This window comes from Meriones unguiculatus, chromosome 14 (assembly GCF_030254825.1).
Source record: "Meriones unguiculatus strain TT.TT164.6M chromosome 14, Bangor_MerUng_6.1, whole genome shotgun sequence".
In the NCBI taxonomy this organism is placed as follows: domain Eukaryota; kingdom Metazoa; phylum Chordata; class Mammalia; order Rodentia; family Muridae; genus Meriones; species Meriones unguiculatus.
Window position 1 is genome coordinate 71,838,223 of NC_083361.1, and position 20,823 is coordinate 71,859,045.

General features: G+C 48.2%; 1 protein-coding gene across 2 annotated transcripts in view; it reads right to left on the reverse strand.

Annotated features, from left to right (window-relative positions):
- Window positions 1-20,823, reverse strand: part of Cemip (cell migration inducing hyaluronidase 1) — a 149,426-nt gene that overhangs the window by 18,690 nt on the left and 109,913 nt on the right. For both annotated transcript variants that reach the window (XM_021647278.2, XM_021647277.2), the window contains exons 13-21: window positions 19,711-19,920; window positions 12,412-12,617; window positions 11,459-11,528; window positions 8,781-8,909; window positions 5,702-5,787; window positions 5,020-5,151; window positions 2,905-2,940; window positions 2,668-2,823; window positions 170-350 (exon numbers count right to left, since the gene is read on the reverse strand). In XM_021647278.2, coding sequence (XP_021502953.1) covers window positions 170-350; window positions 2,668-2,823; window positions 2,905-2,940; window positions 5,020-5,151; window positions 5,702-5,787; window positions 8,781-8,909; window positions 11,459-11,528; window positions 12,412-12,617; window positions 19,711-19,920 — 1,206 coding nt within the window. The remainder of the gene's footprint in view (window positions 1-169; window positions 351-2,667; window positions 2,824-2,904; window positions 2,941-5,019; window positions 5,152-5,701; window positions 5,788-8,780; window positions 8,910-11,458; window positions 11,529-12,411; window positions 12,618-19,710; window positions 19,921-20,823) is intronic.

The window sequence follows — 20,823 nt, forward strand, 5'->3', positions numbered from 1 at the left end:
CTTTTCCAGTTTGGGTAGAGAGCACACTGGGACAAGGTCCAGCCTACTTGGAGGAAGCTATTCCACCCTTGTGTTGGTGGCAACAGCTCAATCTCCGAGCCGTGGGGGACAAGTGAGTCATCATTCAAAGTCTGGCTATGCCAGGAGCCTGTCCTGGCACCACACTCACCGGGACATCCTCAAAGGCAATGTTGGTCACGTTGTTGTGGGGGCAGCTCTGCCAGGCATTGTTTAGGCGGAAAGCCAAGGCGCTAGTGTGTCGGCCCTCGAGGGCTGCAAACTTGCGGAAGGTGCAGTTCTGGATGTTGATGGGACCATCATAGAACTGGATCCCTCTAATCGGAAAATTCCTGTGGAGTCAAGGAAGTCAGGTGTCAGCTTCTTTGGAGGTGAATGGTAAGAGATTTTCTGGGTAGAGCCATTCCTGATCTGCAACTCCTTCCACTGAAAAATCAGTTAATTCACTGAGAAGGCATGTTTGGGCACAGTGTCAGTGAATGAATGATTGCTGGATAAATGTCTCTATAGATGAATGATGATGGATGGTGGGGATGCCTTGACTGGATGGTGTTTGGTAGAGCGATGGATGGTAGATGGGTTGGATGGACGGGTACATGGATGCTGGCTGATAGGCAGATGGTGGGTGGATGGATGGATGGATGGAAAGATTGTAGGTAGATGGATGGTGGATGAATAGATGGTGGTGGGTAGCCAGATGAGTGGATGAATGGTATGATGGACAGCTAGTCGGAAGAATGAATGATAGGTTGGTAGATAAATAGCTGTCTGTCTAGTTGCTGGCTTAAGGACCTCTGTTTAGGCAGTTTCTCTACTCTTCCCATCAATGTGTCCAGCCACTAGGAAAATACTGTAAATACTTCTAGAGACTGCCAATATTCCGTCCCTCGGGAGGTGATCACTGTTAGTCATTATCCCCCTAGTTTTAGTTGCTATAACAGTTTAATCATATTAAGATCCAGATGCATTTCCTCCTTGAGCCTATCCATAGGCAAAGTGCTGCTTTTGGGAAATAGTGAGGAACAGAAATATGCAGAATGGGCCAAGATAAAAAAGAATTACAATGCAACTTCTCAAGCATTGCCAGAGGCAAAGACAGCTTTTGCTAGAAAAGCAAGACCACAGACTGACACAGGGCACCGGAGAGAAGGCCTGATACTAGGAGGCAGCAGGAAGGAAGTGGGAAGAGGTGGCAGCTGAGAGACATGGAGGGACCAGAGAAGAATCAGTGAAGTGGAAACTTCTCCCTTGCCTGGCAGGGAGGAGGGGCTCAGAGATACCTCTCCCATTTACTTGAGACTCTTGAGCAGGGTATTTAAATGGAAGGCTCATGAGGGAATGGTCAGACTGCTTGGTGGCCTTTCTCAGGGCCGGTCACAAGTCTAGGCTTGCCATTTTCTATGCCTACATATTCATGTCTCTGCTTCTGGCTTGGTCCCTTCCCATCTCTTCCACAGGGAACTTAGGGAAGCAAGGGAATGAAGAAGGAAAATGAAGCATATGAAAGCTATGTCCCCAGAGAGAGGCCATCCCCAGCTGTCCTTAGTCTTCTATTAAGGCTCCCAGCTGTTATATATGGTTTCCAAGAAAGTCTCCATTCACCCCCAAATCCCCTTGCGTTTCCGTATTTTTATATTAGTAACTGATGATGCCACCACCTCGAATCCTAGTTTTCTTGGGGTGCATCCATGCATATTTCCAGTTAATTTATTCAGGGTCAGCACATTCTTGCTAGTTCTACATAAGCCACACACTTCAGGTCCTAATTGATCTCAATTAAAAGTATATGGTCCTTCCTAGGTCTCTCCTCCCAAGGGCAGTGTGAGAAACCTGCTTGAGTCTGTCAGGGCCTCATAGACAAGATCACCTCTGGAAGTTATGAGAATATCCTGACCCTGGAAATTGGAAACCTTCTAGAAAGAAATTCTAGAAATGTAGACTGAGAATCACTTATAAAAAGGGGTCTGTCTTGTCCCTTAAAATGGAAGCAAGGGCCTTTTGATAGCTTGGTCAAAGAAGACCAGGCATATGCCTCTGCGTGTGTCTCTAGGGCATCTTCTGGGAGAGCCACGTGTACTTGGGTTGAAAGTTTCAGTCTGCATGTTTCTGTCCTGATTCTAACAGCAGACACTGCTATTTTCACCAAAAAGAAGACTAAACCAATCTCACGGCCTCAGTGGAACGAGCCTTTCCTCTTGTATACATGGCAGCCTTGAGGTGTGACCATCTGGGGGCGGGGGGATGATCAGTCTCTTGGTGTAAGATTCCAATCTGTGTGAGTCATGGCTGCAAGTTTGATCACCTCTGCTCACCTTCTTCTCTGCCATACTCAGAAGTGAATGAAGGACTCCGAGTGAGTTGCTGAGGAGACTCAGAATCTGTCTTTCTGGAGTCCATGTTGCCCTGAACATCTGATGGTTGTGTACCTGTTGGCATCTGGTCTACAGTGTTTTCTGACTTCTCTCTCCTCATTCCAGATTTTATCCTCATTAGTGGATAGTGAGTCCCAACTATTACACTTTGTTAGATGGCAGAAACATTCAGAGTCAACAAATAGAAGTCAGCCACTAACTTCTTTTTTTTTTTTTTCATGGCTGTAACTCAAGCTGCACACACAAAAAAGAGCAGTTCCCACCATTGCAAACCTACTGGCCAATAGGGAGGGTCCTTCCGCTGTGGTCCAAGCCACCCGGGCCCCAGATCCTGTTGTCCATCATTTCCGTGCCCACATTGCCACTCTCGCCAACAAACAAGCTGTTCTTTATCTCTTGCTTAGAGCCATCATCATATGGGAAGGTTCCACCACTGCAGAGAGGAGATGGTGAGGATGAGATATCCAAATATAGGCTCCCACAAAAGACCAGTCACAATGGCTGCCACTCTTACCTGGCCAGGGTCAGACCAATGCCATTATCAGCAAACCTAGGGACAAAGCAGACAGTCATCACACGTTCTCACTCCACAGTCAATGACATTGCAGAAGGAAGGACCCTTCCTTGTCCCTAGAGTCTAACTGTGGACACTGAGGGAGGAGTTTTGCTGAGGAAATCATAATTTTCTACTTTATGCAGCAAAAGGGTATTCTGGTTCCTACTCACAGATTTGGTGTTCCTTGGAATGCCTGGTAGAGAGATACTCACATTGGGAGGGGTACTCAATGACTTAGCATTTGGGGGCAATGGAACATTAGTTACAGGAGGGCTGGCCCTCATAGACCTCCCTTGCCAGCCCACCTCTGGCTGAGCCCCTGGGGGTCTATGGGGTTGATTAGGAGAAATGGCGGGAGGTGGGAGGTGGATGGTGGGTGGGGTTGGGGACTTTCTCATCCTCAGGGCCAGCACTCAGACATAGCAAGAAACTCAAATAGCTAATTTCTAGGTTTTCCAGAAGCCAGGCAATTTCTGTCCCTGAGAAGAGCAAACCTCATAATTACACCATGCTGATCGCAGCTGCTGCCCTGCAACTCTGCTTGTTTTTAGGGTCAGTATGAGCAGGTTTCTGGAGGCAGCTGGTCCTGCCTCATGAAGGAGCTAGACCTTGGGTCTGTGTTGCCTTCATTTCCTGTGATCCTCTTCTCCCTTCCTGTTCAACACACCCCAAGGGTCTCCTTCAAGTGCCATTTTCATACATCATTTGTTGCTTTTTAAATTCCCAGTGGCTTCACAACTCTTATAAGCCCAGGCCCAAGTCATCCCTGTTCCCTTCTGTGTCAGTCATACCTATCTGATCCTGCTTTCCACAACTCTCCAGTTCCCAACACACTTCACAATCAGTTCCTTTTCAGCATGCTGTGCTTCCCCTTTAAATATCTATTTAGCCAAACCAACCAATCAGTCGAGTCTCATGTAGGATACCAGGCTCTCCAGCTTTTTCCTACTCCCTGTACCTAGCTTTTCATCATCTCTGGTATCTCCTGGTGATTTGCCATGGTCGCTTCACACCCCACTGTGACCCTAAGGACCTCACAGACACTCATAGCATCCTTCTTCACCCATCTGGGTGACTCTAAAACCAGACATTTGTCCTATCTTGTCTTTGGAAGATTTGGGACGTTTCTAGTGCATACTTCGTGAGCATCTTCAATGCAACATGTCTAAAAACTCAGCTGATCGCTTTACTAAAGGCTGGGGCTTATCCACAATCTCCTTATTTATGATCCTCTTTTACTTGGACTGGAGTGTGGTTGGTATTCAGTTGCTGTTCCATTTTCCCACCTGCAGGAGCACCCTCTCCCATCCTTGCCTGCATCCAAGGATACTAGAGCCTCCCTAATTCTCCAACAGCCACATTGGGTAAATAGCTAAAGATCATGTCAACTCTGCCTGTTTGGGGGACCTAAGCCCTGATGGCAGCCAGACTCTGGGCTTCCTTAGACTGTCTGGTGGAGGACAAGAAGACCCACCCACATTGGTAGGGCACTTCATCATTTTTCTTGCAGAAGGAGAACCATATTTGCCATCAGACTTCTGGTGACTTTATATCATGGATCAAAGTTTTTGGCTCTTTTTGTGGGACTTAAAGTCTAACAGCCTTGAGTATCAAGTCTCATTTTTTTTTTTACTACTCATTAGCCATTCAACTTGATACACTCACTAACTGGGCCTCATTTTATCATCAACAGAGCAAGGATTTTACACTTTTTAAAACTTTACATTCTGGAGAAAATACAGCGAGAAAGAAATAAAAACAAAGTTTAGGCACACAGTGAGTGCTCAGTACCATGACTCCTTTTTTCCTCCCTGACCAGCCATGTGACCATGAAAGACAGAGTCACCATAAGTAACCATAGCACACAGCACTGTGGGTGAATCTAACACGCTGCTGTGGGCTTTTTCCCTCTCCTGGCCACTGTCTGCTGCCATCTTATGTCCATGTCTTACAGGGGGAGCAGAAGCTGAATGTTATTAAGCTTAGAATCCTCTCTGCCTTGCTCACTCTTCTGCCTAGGGGAAGAGCATCAAGCCTCTTTTGTGGCAGAGTCTCCTTCTTTTCGAGACTCACCGGCAGCTGTCCAGCCACACGTCCCCACCCCGAAGCCAGGCTCCATGATCCTGGTTCTTGTAGGCGGTAAAGTGGCGAATGATGGCTGGCTCCCGGGGTTTCAGTGGGTCTGCGTCCTTGTGAGGGCTGTACCTGGAACATGGGAAGACACAGGTGGTATTCCCTCTGGGCTCTGTAAACTGCTTTCCACTCACAGGTCCCAGATAGCTCTGGTTCAACAGATATTCATTGGCACAGGGGGCTCTGGCATTAGCAACTTTTTCAGTCTCCCTTTAGCTACTGGAACCTGAATTCTAATTTAGACTTAGTTTAGACTTCTAGCATAGTATGGTGTCTCAACAACTAGCTCAACACCAGCTAGCAAGCACTGAGTAGGTAAAGAAATGCAAAACTGAAGTAGAAGAAAAGGAAGCAAGCTGGGCTGGAGAGATGGCTCAGAGGTTAACAGCACTGGCTGCTTTTTCAGAGGTCCCGAGTTCAATCCTCAGCAATCCTCACATGGTGCCCTACCACCATCCATAATGAGATCTGGTGCCCTCTTCTGGTGAGCAGGTGAACATGCAGGCAGAACATTGTATCCATAATAAATAAATAAATACATAAGTAAATAAATAAATCTTAAAAGAAGAAGAAAAGAAAAGGAAGCAAGTTAAGAGGGTCACATTTTCCCACGGGTTATTACCTAGCAGAGATAATGGAGAGGAAGGGTCGTTTGTCCTTGGCTGAGGCCTCAGTAGTCTTGACTCCATTGTCTATGATCATGCCAGCCTGGGGAGGAAGGACATGTTAGGTATTACCACTGCCCGCAACCTTCTTTTCAGACCAGCTTTTGGATATGCCATTAAATCCAGCATGATTCTCAGACCGTGTCCATGGGAGTAGGCTCTACAGTGAGAGAAGGAGAGAGCCAGCCTCATTCTGCATCTCTCCAACCAGGTCTGGGAAAGCAGATGTGTGTGAGGGGGTTAAGAGTGTCTAATCTGGAGCCATATAGCCAATCCCATACACAGAACTCACACCACTTTGGAGAGTTCCAGACTCTCAAGGGCTACAAGTGCACACAAGTGTGTGTCTTTCAGATGAAATATTAGGACGCCTCACTCAGGAGGATCTTCTCTAGTTCCCACCATCTGCCTACAAATTTCATCATTTCCTTGTTTTTAATTGCTGAGTAGTATTCCATTGTGTAAATGTAACACAACTTCTGTATCCATTCCTCAATTGAGGGACATCTGGGTTGTTTTCAGGTTCTGGCTGTTAGGAATAAAGCTGCTATGAACATGGTTGAGCAAATGTCCTTCTTGTATACTTGAGCCTCTTTTGGATATATGCCTAGGAGTGGTATAGCTGGATCTTGAGGTAGCACTATTTCTAATTGTTTAAGAAAGAGCCAGGTTGATTTCCAAAGTGGTTGTACAAGTTTACATTCCCACCAGCAATTGAGATGTATTCCATGGCAACTCAGTCTCCAAGTGGACACCTTAGGAAGGGAAACAGGGACTGTCTCTGACATGGACTCAGTGGCTGGCTTTTTGATCACCTCCCCCTGAGGGGGGAGCAGCCTTACTAGGCCACAGAGGGAGATAATGTAGCCAGTCCTTATGAGACCTGATAGGCTAGGGTCAGATGGAAGGGGAGGAGGACCTCCCCTATCAGTGGACTTGGAGTGCTGGAATTACAGGTATGTAGCATCTTGTCTAGTCTGTTTGCAAATCCAGGGCTTCGAGCACACCAGGCAAACACTCTTACCAACCGAGCTTTGTCCCCGGCTCTGAGCCTGGTTTTCTTATTTGGTGCCAAAGCTGTCCAGTGGACTGGAATAGAATCGGAAGTTCTGTAGGCCACCATCCAGACCCTTTCGCTCCCAGACCCTGCTCCCTCGCCACCCCACCCCACCCCCTTTGCCTCCTGCCCCTGGTCTCCTAAGAGGGCTCACACCAGCTTTGCCTCTGAGTTACTGTTTGTTCTGCAGCTGCTTTTAACTTAACAACAGTGATGACATGAGCTTAGGCTCTTGGCTCTATTCTCACAGACTGACACTGGCAAAGTCCCTTCACCTCTTTGGCTAGTCATGTCATCATCTGTACAGTCAGTTAATAGCACCTACTTCACAGAGTGGTTGTGGTGAATGACCCAAGATGTCTGAGAAACGACTGCAAGAGGTGGCTGTGCTGTCGATCTTCCTGGGTAGAAGCATCCAGGATTCAGACCCTACACCCTTTGCTCAGTCAGGCTGGCCCAGCTGTAGCTTCTCCTTTAATTTCTCTTTGCCTGTCTCAGAGGATAAGAACCCCTCCTGCGCTCACAAGTGCTAAAGCGTCCCTCCGACATGCACCTACGTCCCTGACTCTGACTTGCCTTCCTATTAGAGATGCTGCTCTTGACTGCATTACTCCCTGCCCCAGCCTCCTTTGCTGCCCAGTCCTGTGGGTCCTCTCGTTCAAGTAGGAAATCGGAAGGTCCAGGGAATGGTGGACCCCAGCAAGTGGTCAATGTATCCTCTCTCCTTCTCCAACACTGATCTGGTCTAAGCACTTGCCTCTGCGTGGGGGCAGCATGACATCCATGAAATGCCTCATCACAGCTCCCCCAGCCACAAACTCCCCTCCATACTTCTGCAACTATCTCCCCGCTTGGACTCTGGGACGACTTGGGAGGTGTCTCCTCTCTCCTCCTCATGCCTCTCTCCTCATCACTGGCTTTTGTCCCCTTACCCCCAGGTTTCAGCACACATCTGCTCTGAGCCTGTGTTGCTTCTTTTCGGGTCTTCTCTCAGCTTCAACTTTTTGAAACAGGTTTTGTTTGTGTGTGTGAATGTGGAGACCAGAGGCAGATGACTAGTGACTTGTGTTGCTTTCTGTTGTTGTTGTTGTTTTGATAGAGTGTCCTTCACTGAACCTGGAGTTCACTGGCTAACTGGCTGATCAGAGAGACGTTGGGATCAGCCTGTCTCTGCTCTCCCCAACAGGGGTTATGGACATATACTTCTGCTCTCATGCTTGCAAAGCAAGAACCTTAAATACTGAGCCATCTCACTAGCTCTCTGAAATATCTTCTCTTGACCCTGGGTGTACCACTCCTCTCTAGCAGTCCCAGTTTCCTTGTCTGCACTATTAAGAACTGGATCAGATAACAGCTCGTCTGTTCACCATCCCCATGTCCTAGAGACACAGAATGCCACCTTTAGCTCAGCCGTATTCCACGCTCCCTTGGTGTGTCCAGTGCCTCCAGTCTTAGGTATTGCCCCTATGGGAAGGTTCTGGACATGTTGAGGTTGCAGCCATCTCCATAGTTCCCCTTTTGCTCTAGAACCTAGCTTGGAGCAGGGTGCACACTGATACTGACTTAGCCCTGCACCGATGGAGCCATCCACCTCCCAGCAAGAGGGGAGAAAGTCCTAGATGCCAATGGCACTTCAGAACCACGTCCAGATTTCCCTTAGTTCATGGCCAGGGCTAATGTCATTGTCAACATCATTGATGTCCACATCGGTATCACAAAATTAAATCTGGTGTCTGATCCAGCATCTCCCGGCAGCGGAAGTTAGAGTGAAGTCCCACCTTGCTCCTCTAGCTGTACAGATGCTGTGGATCATGAGGGCCCTACAGGAGACTTGTGGTGAGTGGTGAGTGACCTGCAGGCCCTGGAAGGCTGCTCTGGACCCACGAGAAGAATGCAGCTCTTCCAGGCTCTAATCACCTGCAGGTTGGGTCAGGGGAATGAAAACGCTGGCCACAGTGGCACAGCATGGAAAGACTTACCCGGTAGTTAGAATGTGCTCGGTTGTTGTAGAATTTCCCCAGCGGACTGTGCTCAGAATATCCTGGGGAATACATTCCCACGGAGGGGCCCGTTGGCACATGGTGAAAAATGAACCAAAATCCAGTTTCCTGTTGGGACAGGGCACAGGAGAACCACAGAAGTTAGTGCCAGTGAGCTGATTGAGTGGCCCAGGCTGGGGCAGTGGATCCAGCACCGTGACCAAACAAGCCATTGCCACACAGCACCAAACACATCCGTGTCGTCCAGTGCTTGAGGCTACTGTAATTTGTGGGGTCCACCTTGACATCTCTCACTCTTCACATCATCCCCGCTCTATGTGCCACTGTCTGAGTTAGCTTAGGAGTTAGATTAGACTCCTGATGGACAGAGTTCCAAAAGCAAGTGTTGTTATCAGTTTTCCTCGGAGATCTTGAAGCTGAGCCCAGAAAGAGCAACAGACAGGGTTGGGGTGAGGCTCCGAGCAGTGAAGCAGAGGAGAGCTGGGTCAGATAGATCAATGTTGTTGGAACAGAAAGAACATGGTGCTTTTTGCCTAGCTGACACCACCTTAGCTATACGGGGCTCTGGACACACTAGGTCTCCTGTCTTAGCTTCCCCCCTAGCCCAGGGTGTACCATTTATATCAGAATCACTTGGTGTTAGTGTACAACACCAATGTACCAGGTACCATCCTAAGGCAAAATGACTCACTCTATAATGAATTAGTGTGTGTAAGTTGCTTAGTATTCTGGGATGGTTTGGGTATGAAATGTCCCCCACAGGCTCGTGTATTTGAATACTTGGTCTCCAACCAGTGGCTCTGTTTTTGGAGGTTATGCAAGCTTTAGAATGGGGAGAGAAATTGGAGGGTGTGGTACATTGGAGGTGGGACTTGAACATTACAGCCTGGCTCCACTTCCTGCTTCCTGTCTTGTGTTTTTTTTTTTTTTTCCTAATTTTTTTTTTTTTAAATTTTTAATGTATCCATTCTTCAGTTGAAGGACATCTAGGTTCTTTCCAGTTTCTGGTTACCATGGATAAAGCTTCTATGGACATAGTTGTGCAAATGTCCTTGTTGTATGGTAGATCATCTTTTGGGTATAGGCCCAGGAGTAGTATAGCTAGTTCTTGAGGTAGAACTAGTCCCAATTTTCTGAGAAAGCGCCAGATTGATTTCCGGACAGGTTGTGCAAGTTTGCACTTCCACCAGCAATGAAGGGGGGGTTTCGCTTTCTCCACATTCTCGGCAGCATGTGTTGTCACTTGTGTTTTTGATCTGAAGCATTCTGACTGGTATAAGATGGAATCTTAGAATCATTTTGATTTGCAATTTCTCTGATGGCTAAGAACATTGAGGCATTGAGCATTTCTTTAAGTGTTTCTCAGCCACTTGAGATTCCTTTGTTGTGAATTCTCACTTTACCTCTGTACCCGATTTTTAAAATTGGATTATTTGATTAGTTGATATTTATTTTCTTAAGTTCTTTGTATGTTTTAGGTATTAGCCCTCTGTCTGATGTAGGGTTGGTGAAGAGCTTTTCCTAACCTGTAGGCTGGGAATCTGTTTTGTTCTTTTGACAGCGTCCTTTGACTTATAATGTTTTATGTGTACAAGTGTTTTGTTCTCATTTATGTCTGTGTACCACATGTGTGCCTGGTACCCACAGAGGTCTGAAGAAAGCCTAGGATTCCCTGGAAACTGGAGTTATGGATGGTTGTGAGCCACCATGCGGATTCTGGAAATCAAACTCAGAGCCTGTGCAAAAACAAGTACTCAGCCACAGAGCCTCTCTCCAGCCAGTGCCTCTTACTGTGTCTCGATCCACCCAGATGTCCGCAGGCTTTCACTGTCACAGCCACAAGCCGCTCCTCCCACAACACCTTCCCCACTACCATGGACCGTATTCCCTTATGCCACAAGCCAAGATAAGGGACTCACTAGCTATGGTCACCAGGGTCACGAAGTGGTGGGTAGAACTGCCATTTAAAACCAAGTCACAAGACTGCCCATCTCCCATCACACAGAGGAGTGGTCTTGGGCTCTAACCGTCACATTTCTGGGGGGAGGGGGTGCATGAAGGGCTCTGCCAGCCCCACCTTGCTTATTTCTGCTTACCTCTGTAACGGAAGTTTTGGTGTCTTTGTAAACTCAGTTAGGTTGTGTCAATAATGCTTTGTTTTAATCCCAAGCGTGGAATTTTAGTTTGTCCACAGCTGTTAGTTTTCTCATGCAGGGTGTGGTTTTTACCAGGTAGTAACGGCCTTCCACACGCAGCACGGAGAGGGACGTGGGCTAGGACTCCAGGAATATAAATATGAGAGCCCAGAAAGAGTGGTGTGATGCATGAGGTTGGCATGAGGTGATTTGGCATGAGGTGAGTGGAAGTCTGAAGAGACCAGAGATGGGTGGTGACAGTTGGGAGCAGGCAGAAGGAGAGAAAGAGATCAGGGTGCAACGGAGTGGGGCAGACTCCTCGCTGCTTTTGCTGTTGACGGAAGATTGGTATATCCCCCTAAAAGAACGCCTTGACTCTAAACAGCCAGGAAAAGTAAAGGGGTCTGCGCCCCATCTTCCCACTAACCTTCTCTCTCCTACCTAGGGTTGGGGGCCTGGCGGAAAGGAGGTGGAGGCCTAAACACCCCAAATAAAATAGTTTATAAGATAACCGCTACATACCTCTGACCCTGCAGCTGCACAGTTGATGAGATTGTTGTTAGGATTCGCCATCCAGAAAGTCGACACAGCACTGCAGAGAGGGAACAGAGGTGGAGCAGAGTCACATAAAGGATGAGAGCCCGTGTGAGACACCAGTCTTGGTGGAGCCTTTTCATCTGCGGCTCCGTTTTCTCACCAAACAGCAAAGCATTTACGCTTGTATACTGTTCGGGGCTGGAAGAGCTAGGTGTAGTTTTTCTTCTGCAGAATCGTGAATGTGAATCCAAGAAAGCAGACCTTTCTATAAAGGGGGTCAGCTGTGCAGGAAGTGATGTGTCTCTGTGCACATCTGCCACTCTGTCTGTGTCTCTTGTCCGTGTCTCTTGTCTCTCCTTTTTGTGTTTCTCTGTCCTGTCTCCATGTCTCTGTGTCTGCCTACATTTCTACCTTTATTTCTCTGTCTTTGCATCTCTGGCCTCTCAGTTGTTTTCTGTTTTTCTCATATCTGTCTTCTCTGTGTGTGTGTCTGTCTCCATTTTTCTGTCTGTCTGCCTCTTTGACTTTCTGTCTGAATTTTTCTATCTTTGCCCTCTGTGTCTCTTTGTCACAGGGTGTCTCTCTCTGGTCAGAAAGAGATTACTGTGGTACTTCATACTGGAAGCTGATGTGATAGCTGCTTCCTGCCCACAAGATGCTATGTGGTATAGAGCTAAGGTGAGCCAGAGTTCTCCTGACAAAACAGTGCTACTGAGGCTCACAGAGCGGGGAGAAGGGAAGAGGGAGGAAGCAGGAAGGAATATGGAGGAGGGAGGAGCTACTCTTGGGACCTCTTTCTGAGACGCAGACAAAGATGAGCGGTAAGCTTTTAAAGGTCCTCTTAAAGGCCTGAGGGGGGATGCTGAATGTTCGTGCTCATCCCCTCCACCCTCCCACCCGCAGGCCCAAGTGCAGGGAAAACCCTGCAGTACACTTACTTGCAGTCCTGCCTGGGCTTGGGGATGTACCCTGGGTATGAGTCCTCTGTGATCACTTTGCACATCCTGCTGTCCCGATCCGATGGGAGGAGGGTCCCTGACTTTACCAGGAGGCCAAGGCAGTGGTCAAAAGTGTTGCGTTCCTCTGGCCCATCTTCAGTGAAGAAGCAGTGGCCCAAAGAATTATAGCCCACAACATCCTTGATCTGCAGGGTCAAAACAGGAGTTTTACTCAGCACCTAAGTGCGAATGTATCTACGTATTCATTCAATAAGCATGACATAGTGCTGAACTATACCAGGCCTGAGTGGCCTGGGAAGTAGGGGCAACCTTGACCCCAGGCACGGTGGACGAAAAGACAATGGACAAGGAATAGAGTGATGACAACCCTTCTGGTTGGACATGCTGGGGATGGGGCTTCAATGGATAAGAAGGGGGTGAAATATCAGAAGTATGAAGGTGGATTCAAGGAGACACCCAGGGATGGGTTCCAGAGACTATTCTACTGAGGACACAGCTTTCCAGAACATCCTGGAAGGTTCTCCAAGGCCTGAGTGAGGGGCAGAGTAGCTCCCCCAGGACACTGTACCACAGGAGGCCTGGAGGACCTTTCATGAAGGTCTAAATGAATACACTTTTTTGTCTGTTTGTTTTTTTGTTTTGTTTTGTTTTCCAGACAGGGTTGTTTGTATAGTCCTGACTGTCCTGGAACTTGCTCTGTAGACCAGGCTACACTTGAACTCAGAGATCCCACTGCCCTCTGCCTCCTAAGTACTGGGATTAAAGGCATGCACCACCACCACCCAGCAACACTGTTGTACTTTTATGAGCCTTGCGAACTAAGCCAGTTTGTTAGCTAATGATGCCCACTAGGATTCTTTTGTACCCTAGGCTAAGAACCAGAGAGGGCTGGTAAATCCAGCTCCTGTGTCACCTTCCTGAATAGAAAGTCAGAAACAACATTTTGAGAGCAGAACGTGGTCTCTGCTCCAGCCCCAGGAGGATCTTACACTAGCCTACCTACCTGGCTTAGTCACTAGCACAAAGTCCTGGACTTGGCCTCCATCCTCTCCAGGGCCTCAGAGTCCTTAGATTCTGTCCTGAGCCCAGTCCCCCATTTGCTCTGACGATAGTGTCTCTGCCACATGGGCTCTTGCTTTGGTTCAAACACCCCTGAGAGGAGATACTCTCAGCTTACAAGGTACAGTGGATGAGGATAGGAGCACTTTGCACATCTTTAATATGTTCCTCCATCCCTGACTGTCCAGTGACTTCACCCAGTGAGATCTTCCCTGCTTCCCTGTGACCTCAGATCAACCCACACCTCTTCAGGAGCTGCCTCTGTGCCAGGAGCTGGAAAATCTGTACACTATCCAAATGCCCTCGGCACAGACTGAAATACCAAGGCCATGCCCTCAGCTCTGCTGCCACTACAAGGGACTGTCTTGCTCACTGCAGGGCACACAGTAACCCTGGTCTGGCCCTGCCAGATGCCAATATCACCCCCCCCCAATCCAACCCCCACTTCCGCAAGCTGTTTCCAGACTGTCATTACTCAGTAATCCACTGTGTAGGAGGGGTGACAAAACTGTCTGATGGATAAGCACTGGTCCAAGGTGAACAAACCCGGTCCCTCCAGACTCTCACATTGCAGGTGCCTGCTCCCTATCTGCCAGGCAGTCAGTGGTGAGAACCATCAAACATCAAACACCATCAAACACACAGCAAACCCCTGCGCGACTGAACGCTGGCTGGTCTCTTAGACCTTTTAATCTCTCTGCAATCTTACACAACCCTCTTGCAAGTTTTGCTTTAGAGATGAGGGAGATGAGGCTAGGAGAAGCTAAGCAGCTGTCCAAGGTCACAAGGCCTAGTGGGCAAAGCCACGGCAGGGGCATTTGGTTCTTCAGGCCTGCGCATTCACTCTGTAAGGGAAGAGCACACAGCCTGCTTACATCAGGCAAGCTCTCTTCCTCATAAGCAAGCATCCTGCCTTTAATCTTTGGCAACAGGCAAGGGCATGACCTTGAAGCTCATTCACTCCTTCAATGGGCATTTCAGTCAATGCCAAGGTCATCCAGTGGGATGTTTCCTTCCCTCCTAGTGAGAAATGAAAGCTTGTTATAAATAGCTCAGAAAGACAAGCCTGGGAGGGGATGTGGCTGTTCTTGCTGGCAGAGACCTCTAAGATCAAATTCAACGCCTGGATTTGCAGAGGAGGAAACCATGCCCAGAGAAGGGATGTGGGGTATCCCAGGGAATTTGGTACCTTAGAGTCTCCTGTCTTCTGCTCATGCTCTCTCTAACTTGTCCCTACCATTTTGCCCTGAGCTTCAATTCAGATCACATGTTCAAGGGCCCTTTTCTGAAAGTGAATGAATGAGTCAGGAACATTTTTTTCTAACAAACACTCAAGGAATAGCTGGCCTTTACGACCTGTGAGGGCTGCGGCGAAGAGAAAGCACTTCACTAGAAGAAGGAAGGAAAACGGCTGCTGTTGCTGGATGCCCAGTGCCTTACACACGTTATCATATTTCAACCTTATCTCAATGGACACCACTTGACTTGGGTGACCCATGCCCCTTTGCAAGGATCCAGCTCAGACTTAATTTCCATGAGCACCAGAAACAGACACATCCACTGCCCCGAGGGTGCAATGAGTCTGGCAGAGTCAGCAGAAAAGCAGGACAAGGGAGAACAAAGATCTGGCGCAGGAGATGAGGCGTAATTCACAGCATTACTTAGCCACAGACCTACTCTGTTACTTACACAGTCTGAGTATCCCTTGTATAGATAGAGGAGATGCTGAAAACGTTTTCAGATTGTTCTTCTTAAAACATTTCACGGAATTGACTATTAGTGATAATAAGTGAATGGATTGATACATAGGTGGGTAGGTAGGTAGATGATAGATAGATAGATAGATGATAGATAGATAGACAGAGATAGTGGATAGAATAAGAAATAGATGATGGTTACACGAATAGATGGACAGGAAAGATAGGTAGCTAATACATGGATAGGAATATAGATTTATTTAGATAGACAGAGCAGCTAAATAAATACTCCCTCCCCCAGTGGGGCTGCCCTTATATGCTAAGCAGAAAGCATCCCTAAGACCCCTGCCATTCTCTTTGAGAAAGTGAAACTATATTTCCCCTTTGTTTTTCTGGATATCTTTTTGCATGCTGATAGTTGCAGTTCATGATTTCTGGAGGCTGTTTCAAGTCTTTCACTGTAGTAGGGTCTAGGCAGGAGACTGTAAAGGAAGAAATTCCTAGGTTTTGCCTGGTAATGAGAGACCCAAAAACAGATGTCAGGTAATGCTTCAACTAGTGTGGGCCTCTAGCTGCCATTGAGCCACGGCATTGTTCGGGTGGGGGTGGGGGCAGGTGCTGGCACTGGAACTAGAGGAGGCTGGCAGGAGGCAGTCCTAGGCCTGAAGACTGCTCTGGTCACCCGAGTCTGACCTGGCTTCCATCAGCAACTTGTGTACTCTAAGAAGAGTGGTGCTTCAATTAAACAAGTACAAGCAGAAACGAGTGGATTGGTTGACTCTCTGGATATGCAGGATTCCACTATAGAGTCAGTCAAGATCGGACCATAAATATTTCTTTAAAGAAAAGAAATACATGTATACATGATGTATGATACATGTATGCTATTTTATGATAAATGAATGATATGTATGTATATATATATCAGTAAGATGCCTCACAGAGAATTCACTCATTTTAAAAAGAAAAAAAATTTTTAAGCTTCTACCATTATTTAAAAAAAAAATTAAAATAAAATTCCTGAGGAGAAGCTGGCCTTGGAGCACAGGCAAGGGTCATTTGTTTTGCAGATCTTAATGAATTTTTGAATATGCAAATAGAAGTTGAGGGAGGAAACAGAACAAAACACTACCTAAAAAGGGAAGGAATGCTTCCAAGCCTGGGCAGGGAAGGTAGGGAGGGGTGGGGAGCAAGGATGGGGGTGGGGGGCAGAGCTCAGGAGATGGGTGCTGTCTGAGGTAGAACACGTGACCTGGAAAGGGCCAGTGAGACCAGAGGGACCTGCCACTGTCTCCTACACCGTCAATTCCTGCTCTGCTCTGTTATGTTCCCTAGCTTCCTTTTCATCGCAACCTCAGTCTCCCAGGAGAGCCCTGGACCGAGGTAGCTCAGTGGGAAAGGAAAGATAAAAGTCTGGGTCCTACATCTAGGCTCAAGTGGAAAGGAAAGAAGAGAACAGCTACACAACTTGACAAGTGAGAGGACATCTTCAAAGACACCAGAAAAAGGGGTGAGCCAGAGAAAATGGAAACCTCTCCCACAATTCTCAGGGCTGTGCAGCTGGCAGGGAGGATGCTGGGCTTCCCAGTCCTGGGCTCCAGCTGTCTTTAGTAGAGTGCCAAGAGAAAGCTGTGGTCCCAGGAATCGAGAGCCTAGGGACTGACTGGCTACGCTCTGCATGGTACCTGGAGCCATGCAGAGCATAGCCTGCGAGGAAGCAGTTGCAACCTTCTGGGCTCATCTTGGTTGCATAGCACCGGCATTCATAATAAAGATAAACTGTGAGCAAGTCCCCAGGTGGGAAAGGATGCTCAGTCCTCCTGGCTTAAAGAAAGGAGGCAGAAAAGATTAAAGCTCATTCTCGGGGGTTTTTTGTACCTCTTACTACTGGCCAGGAATATATTGCCTTCCAGTGATAGGAAGGCAATGTTCAAGGTCCTGCCTTGGAGCTCAAAATACACGTGAAGATGACCTGAGCCAATTTTCCTGTGGCCCAGCAGAGGGTGTATGCAGAGCCTCTCTTTGGGGAACGTCTTCCATCCTATACCTGAGAGCATCTTGGGGATAAGAAGGCAGGCTTCCTCTCTGCACCTGTCAGGGCGCCTTGCTGCTCTCTCCATACTGCCAGAAGGATATTCTCAACAATGTTACTATCACAGGAGATATCCCTACAGCTTCCCTCCACGGACTCAGTACAGTGACTTAGCAGCAAAAGCAGTATGAGAAAGGGGCTCTGATGAGGGCAGGCATTGCTAACAGATCAGTCAGTTTGGGATGTTTCCACCGAAGACCCTTCCCAAGTGAGCATGCATTGCGACTTTTCAAAGTGGCAGGGAGGGAGTCCATGTACGCAGTGCTTGCCAAAAGCAGTGAACGATGACGCTGCGCCCACTTTTTGGTGGGGACATATGCTGCTATCTCCCGGAAGCAGAGGTGTTTTCACAGACCGCATAGAGACACAGAGGCACACAGGGATACAGCTATTTAATGTCCTCTCGAAGCACATCACTTGTGATATCGGGTTTCATCTCCTAACTACCCTTTGAAGCTGACTTTATCAGCATTTTCATAATGCGCTGGAGGAAACTGAGGCCTAGGAAGTTTCCATCGGTTCCTGTGACTCTGGGCTTGTGACTTTTGAACTTCTGTCAAGACTCACAACACTGACATAGAGAACAAAGAGACGCATGAACCGAGAGGACAGTGGTTTACCTAACTCAGTGGCATTTCGAAGTTACATTGCTGAAAGCCTTCCCCCAAATTCAGAGAAAAACAGAAGTCAAAGAGCTTGTGTTTGTTTTGTCAGAGGGAATTGGTTTAAACATTGAGCTAGAAGGTGCTAGAGAGGTGGCCTGGTGATTAAGAACACTTGTTGATCTTTCAGAGGCCTCAGGTTCAGTTCCCAGTGCCCATATCATGACACACAACCATCCCTAACTCCAGTTCCAGTTCTAATGTCTTCATCTGGCTTCTGTGGGTACCAGGCAGGCACATGATATACATACATCACATTCAGTTCAAAGGCTCACACACATAAAATCATAAATGAAAGGAAGGGGGCTGCCTGAGGCAGGGTGAGGATGAGGGAATTTGGCTCCCAAGGATGGGGGGTTCACAGGAGAAAGAGAGAGAAGAGCTGTGAAAGAGGGCTTCCTAGACGGAGCAAGGTACTGAGGAACCTCTCAGCTCCATAGAAAGAAAGAGCCCTTCTTTCTAGTGCCCTGGAGTGCCGCTTGTCTGGGATCTACACACCTCTGAGCAGGGAAGATGCTAGCAAAATGCTTGCGCGCGCGCACACACACACACACACACACACACACACACACACACACACACACACAAAACAGCCATGGCCTCAGCCTCTGCAGTCTAAAGCACTATAGCGTGTTTGTCTCTATATGTCTTCTTTCAGTTCTGTCAACTGAGTTGTCACCCTACTTTCTCCCCTGAAAACATAGTCACCCACTGGTAAACCTGTCAATCCAGGCAGCAAAGAAAAGCACAGCAAGGTCAAAGGGCAGCTCCCACAGCAGCAGCTTTCTGGAACTCCATACAACTGCACTTTCCAAGAGCACTCCAAGCCAATCCGTAAAACTTCTGGTCTGTCTGGGATACTGGCCACACTGCTGCCTGCTTGGCTCAGAGAGCTAAAGACCTGGATACTATCTCGATGACAAGCAAGGCAATTTGTTTCCATCTTGGAAAGGCTGAAACAGGTCTATGCCTCCAGGTCTATCTCGACACCTTGGCCAGCTCGGAACTGAGTGGTGGTAGATCCCAGAATGGCCACTAGATTAAGGTTGTAACTGGCACCTCAACCACGTGTTAGCTGGATGACAAGGGAGCTGAGAGATGTTCTTTCCCAATTTGGCAGCTGGCATTCCTGGGAACTGGGCAGGAGGAAGCCTTTGCTTACACTGTTGCACAGATCTTCTGGCTGGGTGAAGGAGTCCAGTGTTCTGCTGTAAGGGCCCAACTCTACTGTAGGTACCACCAACATATCTAACTGTCCCATGCCGGATCTGAAAGGTGGGATGAGTGCCTTTACTCACTGCCTTCCCTTTCCTACCATAAGTCTCTCGATTGCCCTACCTGAGATAACACAGACTCCTGGGGATGGCCCCATGCCAGCTCTGGAAGCCTGTATCTCACTGACATGCTGGCTCTCCTTGCCATCCTGTTGGGAGTCCCACATGCCTGCTCAGTTTCCCCAGTGAGAGCCTGTTCTGTGGTAAGACCTGGACTCTTTGCTCTGAAGATGGGTTGCTAGGATACTATAGCCAGAAACGTTTCGCTCTCATCCTCCACCCAAGAAAACTGAAAGGTAACACTGTGTCCTGCAGGGCTCACAGGGGGAAAAAAAGAGTGTGTGTGTGTGTGTGTGTGTGTGTGTGTCGGGGGGAGACCTGACTGATTCAGTAGTTGTCCAAGTCCACACTGGAAGTAGGTGAAAAAGCACAGATGTCCCTTCACCTGTATGGCCTAAGTGTCTAGACAGCAGACCTTTCCTGCAGGCACTTACCAACAGACCATTGGAGCCGTGGACAGTGACGCAGCGGGAGAATGTGTGGTGGATGGAGAGGTCCCTGATGTACGTAGGTGGGTCATAGCCTCCCTGTTCGTCCAAATCTCCGGCCAGATGGAAGTGAATTGGGTACTGGCCCACCAGCTGCTGCCCCATGTACTTCAGCTCCACGCCCTCCAAGTGGGCTGCTTTAAACCCCAGTGCAAACTGCAACAGGAAAATGAAAGTCGGAAAGAGCCCCAAGGTGGCCCCGTGCCCCCCTCCCCCAGCTGATGCCTGCATCCCCACAGCACAGAGGCATTGCCTTCCTACTGCTTTGTCGCTGGGTTTAACTGAGTACCTCCTGGTTACTCAATATATCAAAGAGGCTCTGTGCACATGGCTGAGGATGCCCGGCCCTTTTCACACTAAGGGAGTCCAGCAAGGCTTTACAGGATGTGGCAGGATAACAGGCTCTTTGGATTGGAAATGCCCAAGACAATAGGTAGGCTTGCTTTGATCTTCCCTTGCAGTCTCCCATAGCCAACAAGGGGGAAGGGATAATCTTAAAACGCTTAGCGAGCAGGGGTGACATAAAACCTGCCCTCAGAATGCTGGAGAGTGGAGGGCCCACCGTATTATTGTTTACTGTGTGAAACCTTCTTGGGGAGGAAGGAGGTGCTGACTCCGGAGACAGCATGAGCCTCTGCTCCAGGGACACACGTATGAGTGGCAGGTGGTCAGAGCAGAGGGCTGCTCCTGGATGTGCTTGGCTGGACGATGTCTGCATTCAAGGAACAGTCTATAGTGACAGGTGTCAGAAGTTGGCTCCGCCAACTTCTTCTCCAGTGGAGCTGGAGTCTGACATGCTGACCATTGCTCCCAGATTCAGGTATCAGCCAGAACTCTAGTCCAATGCCAGTGCCTGGAGAGCTGTATTAAGAAAGAATGACTCTGACCCTAGCTTGGCCTTCCTGGGCAAGACGGTCCCTGTGAGTCAGGACCATTCTCAAGATTTGGAAGGGCTGCAGTAGCTTGTGTGACAGAGAACTGCTGTTTCCTCTGGATCTCCCTATATTCTCGGGTACATTCAGTAGTGACAAGAGGCAGAAAGCACCCATGGACTGTGGA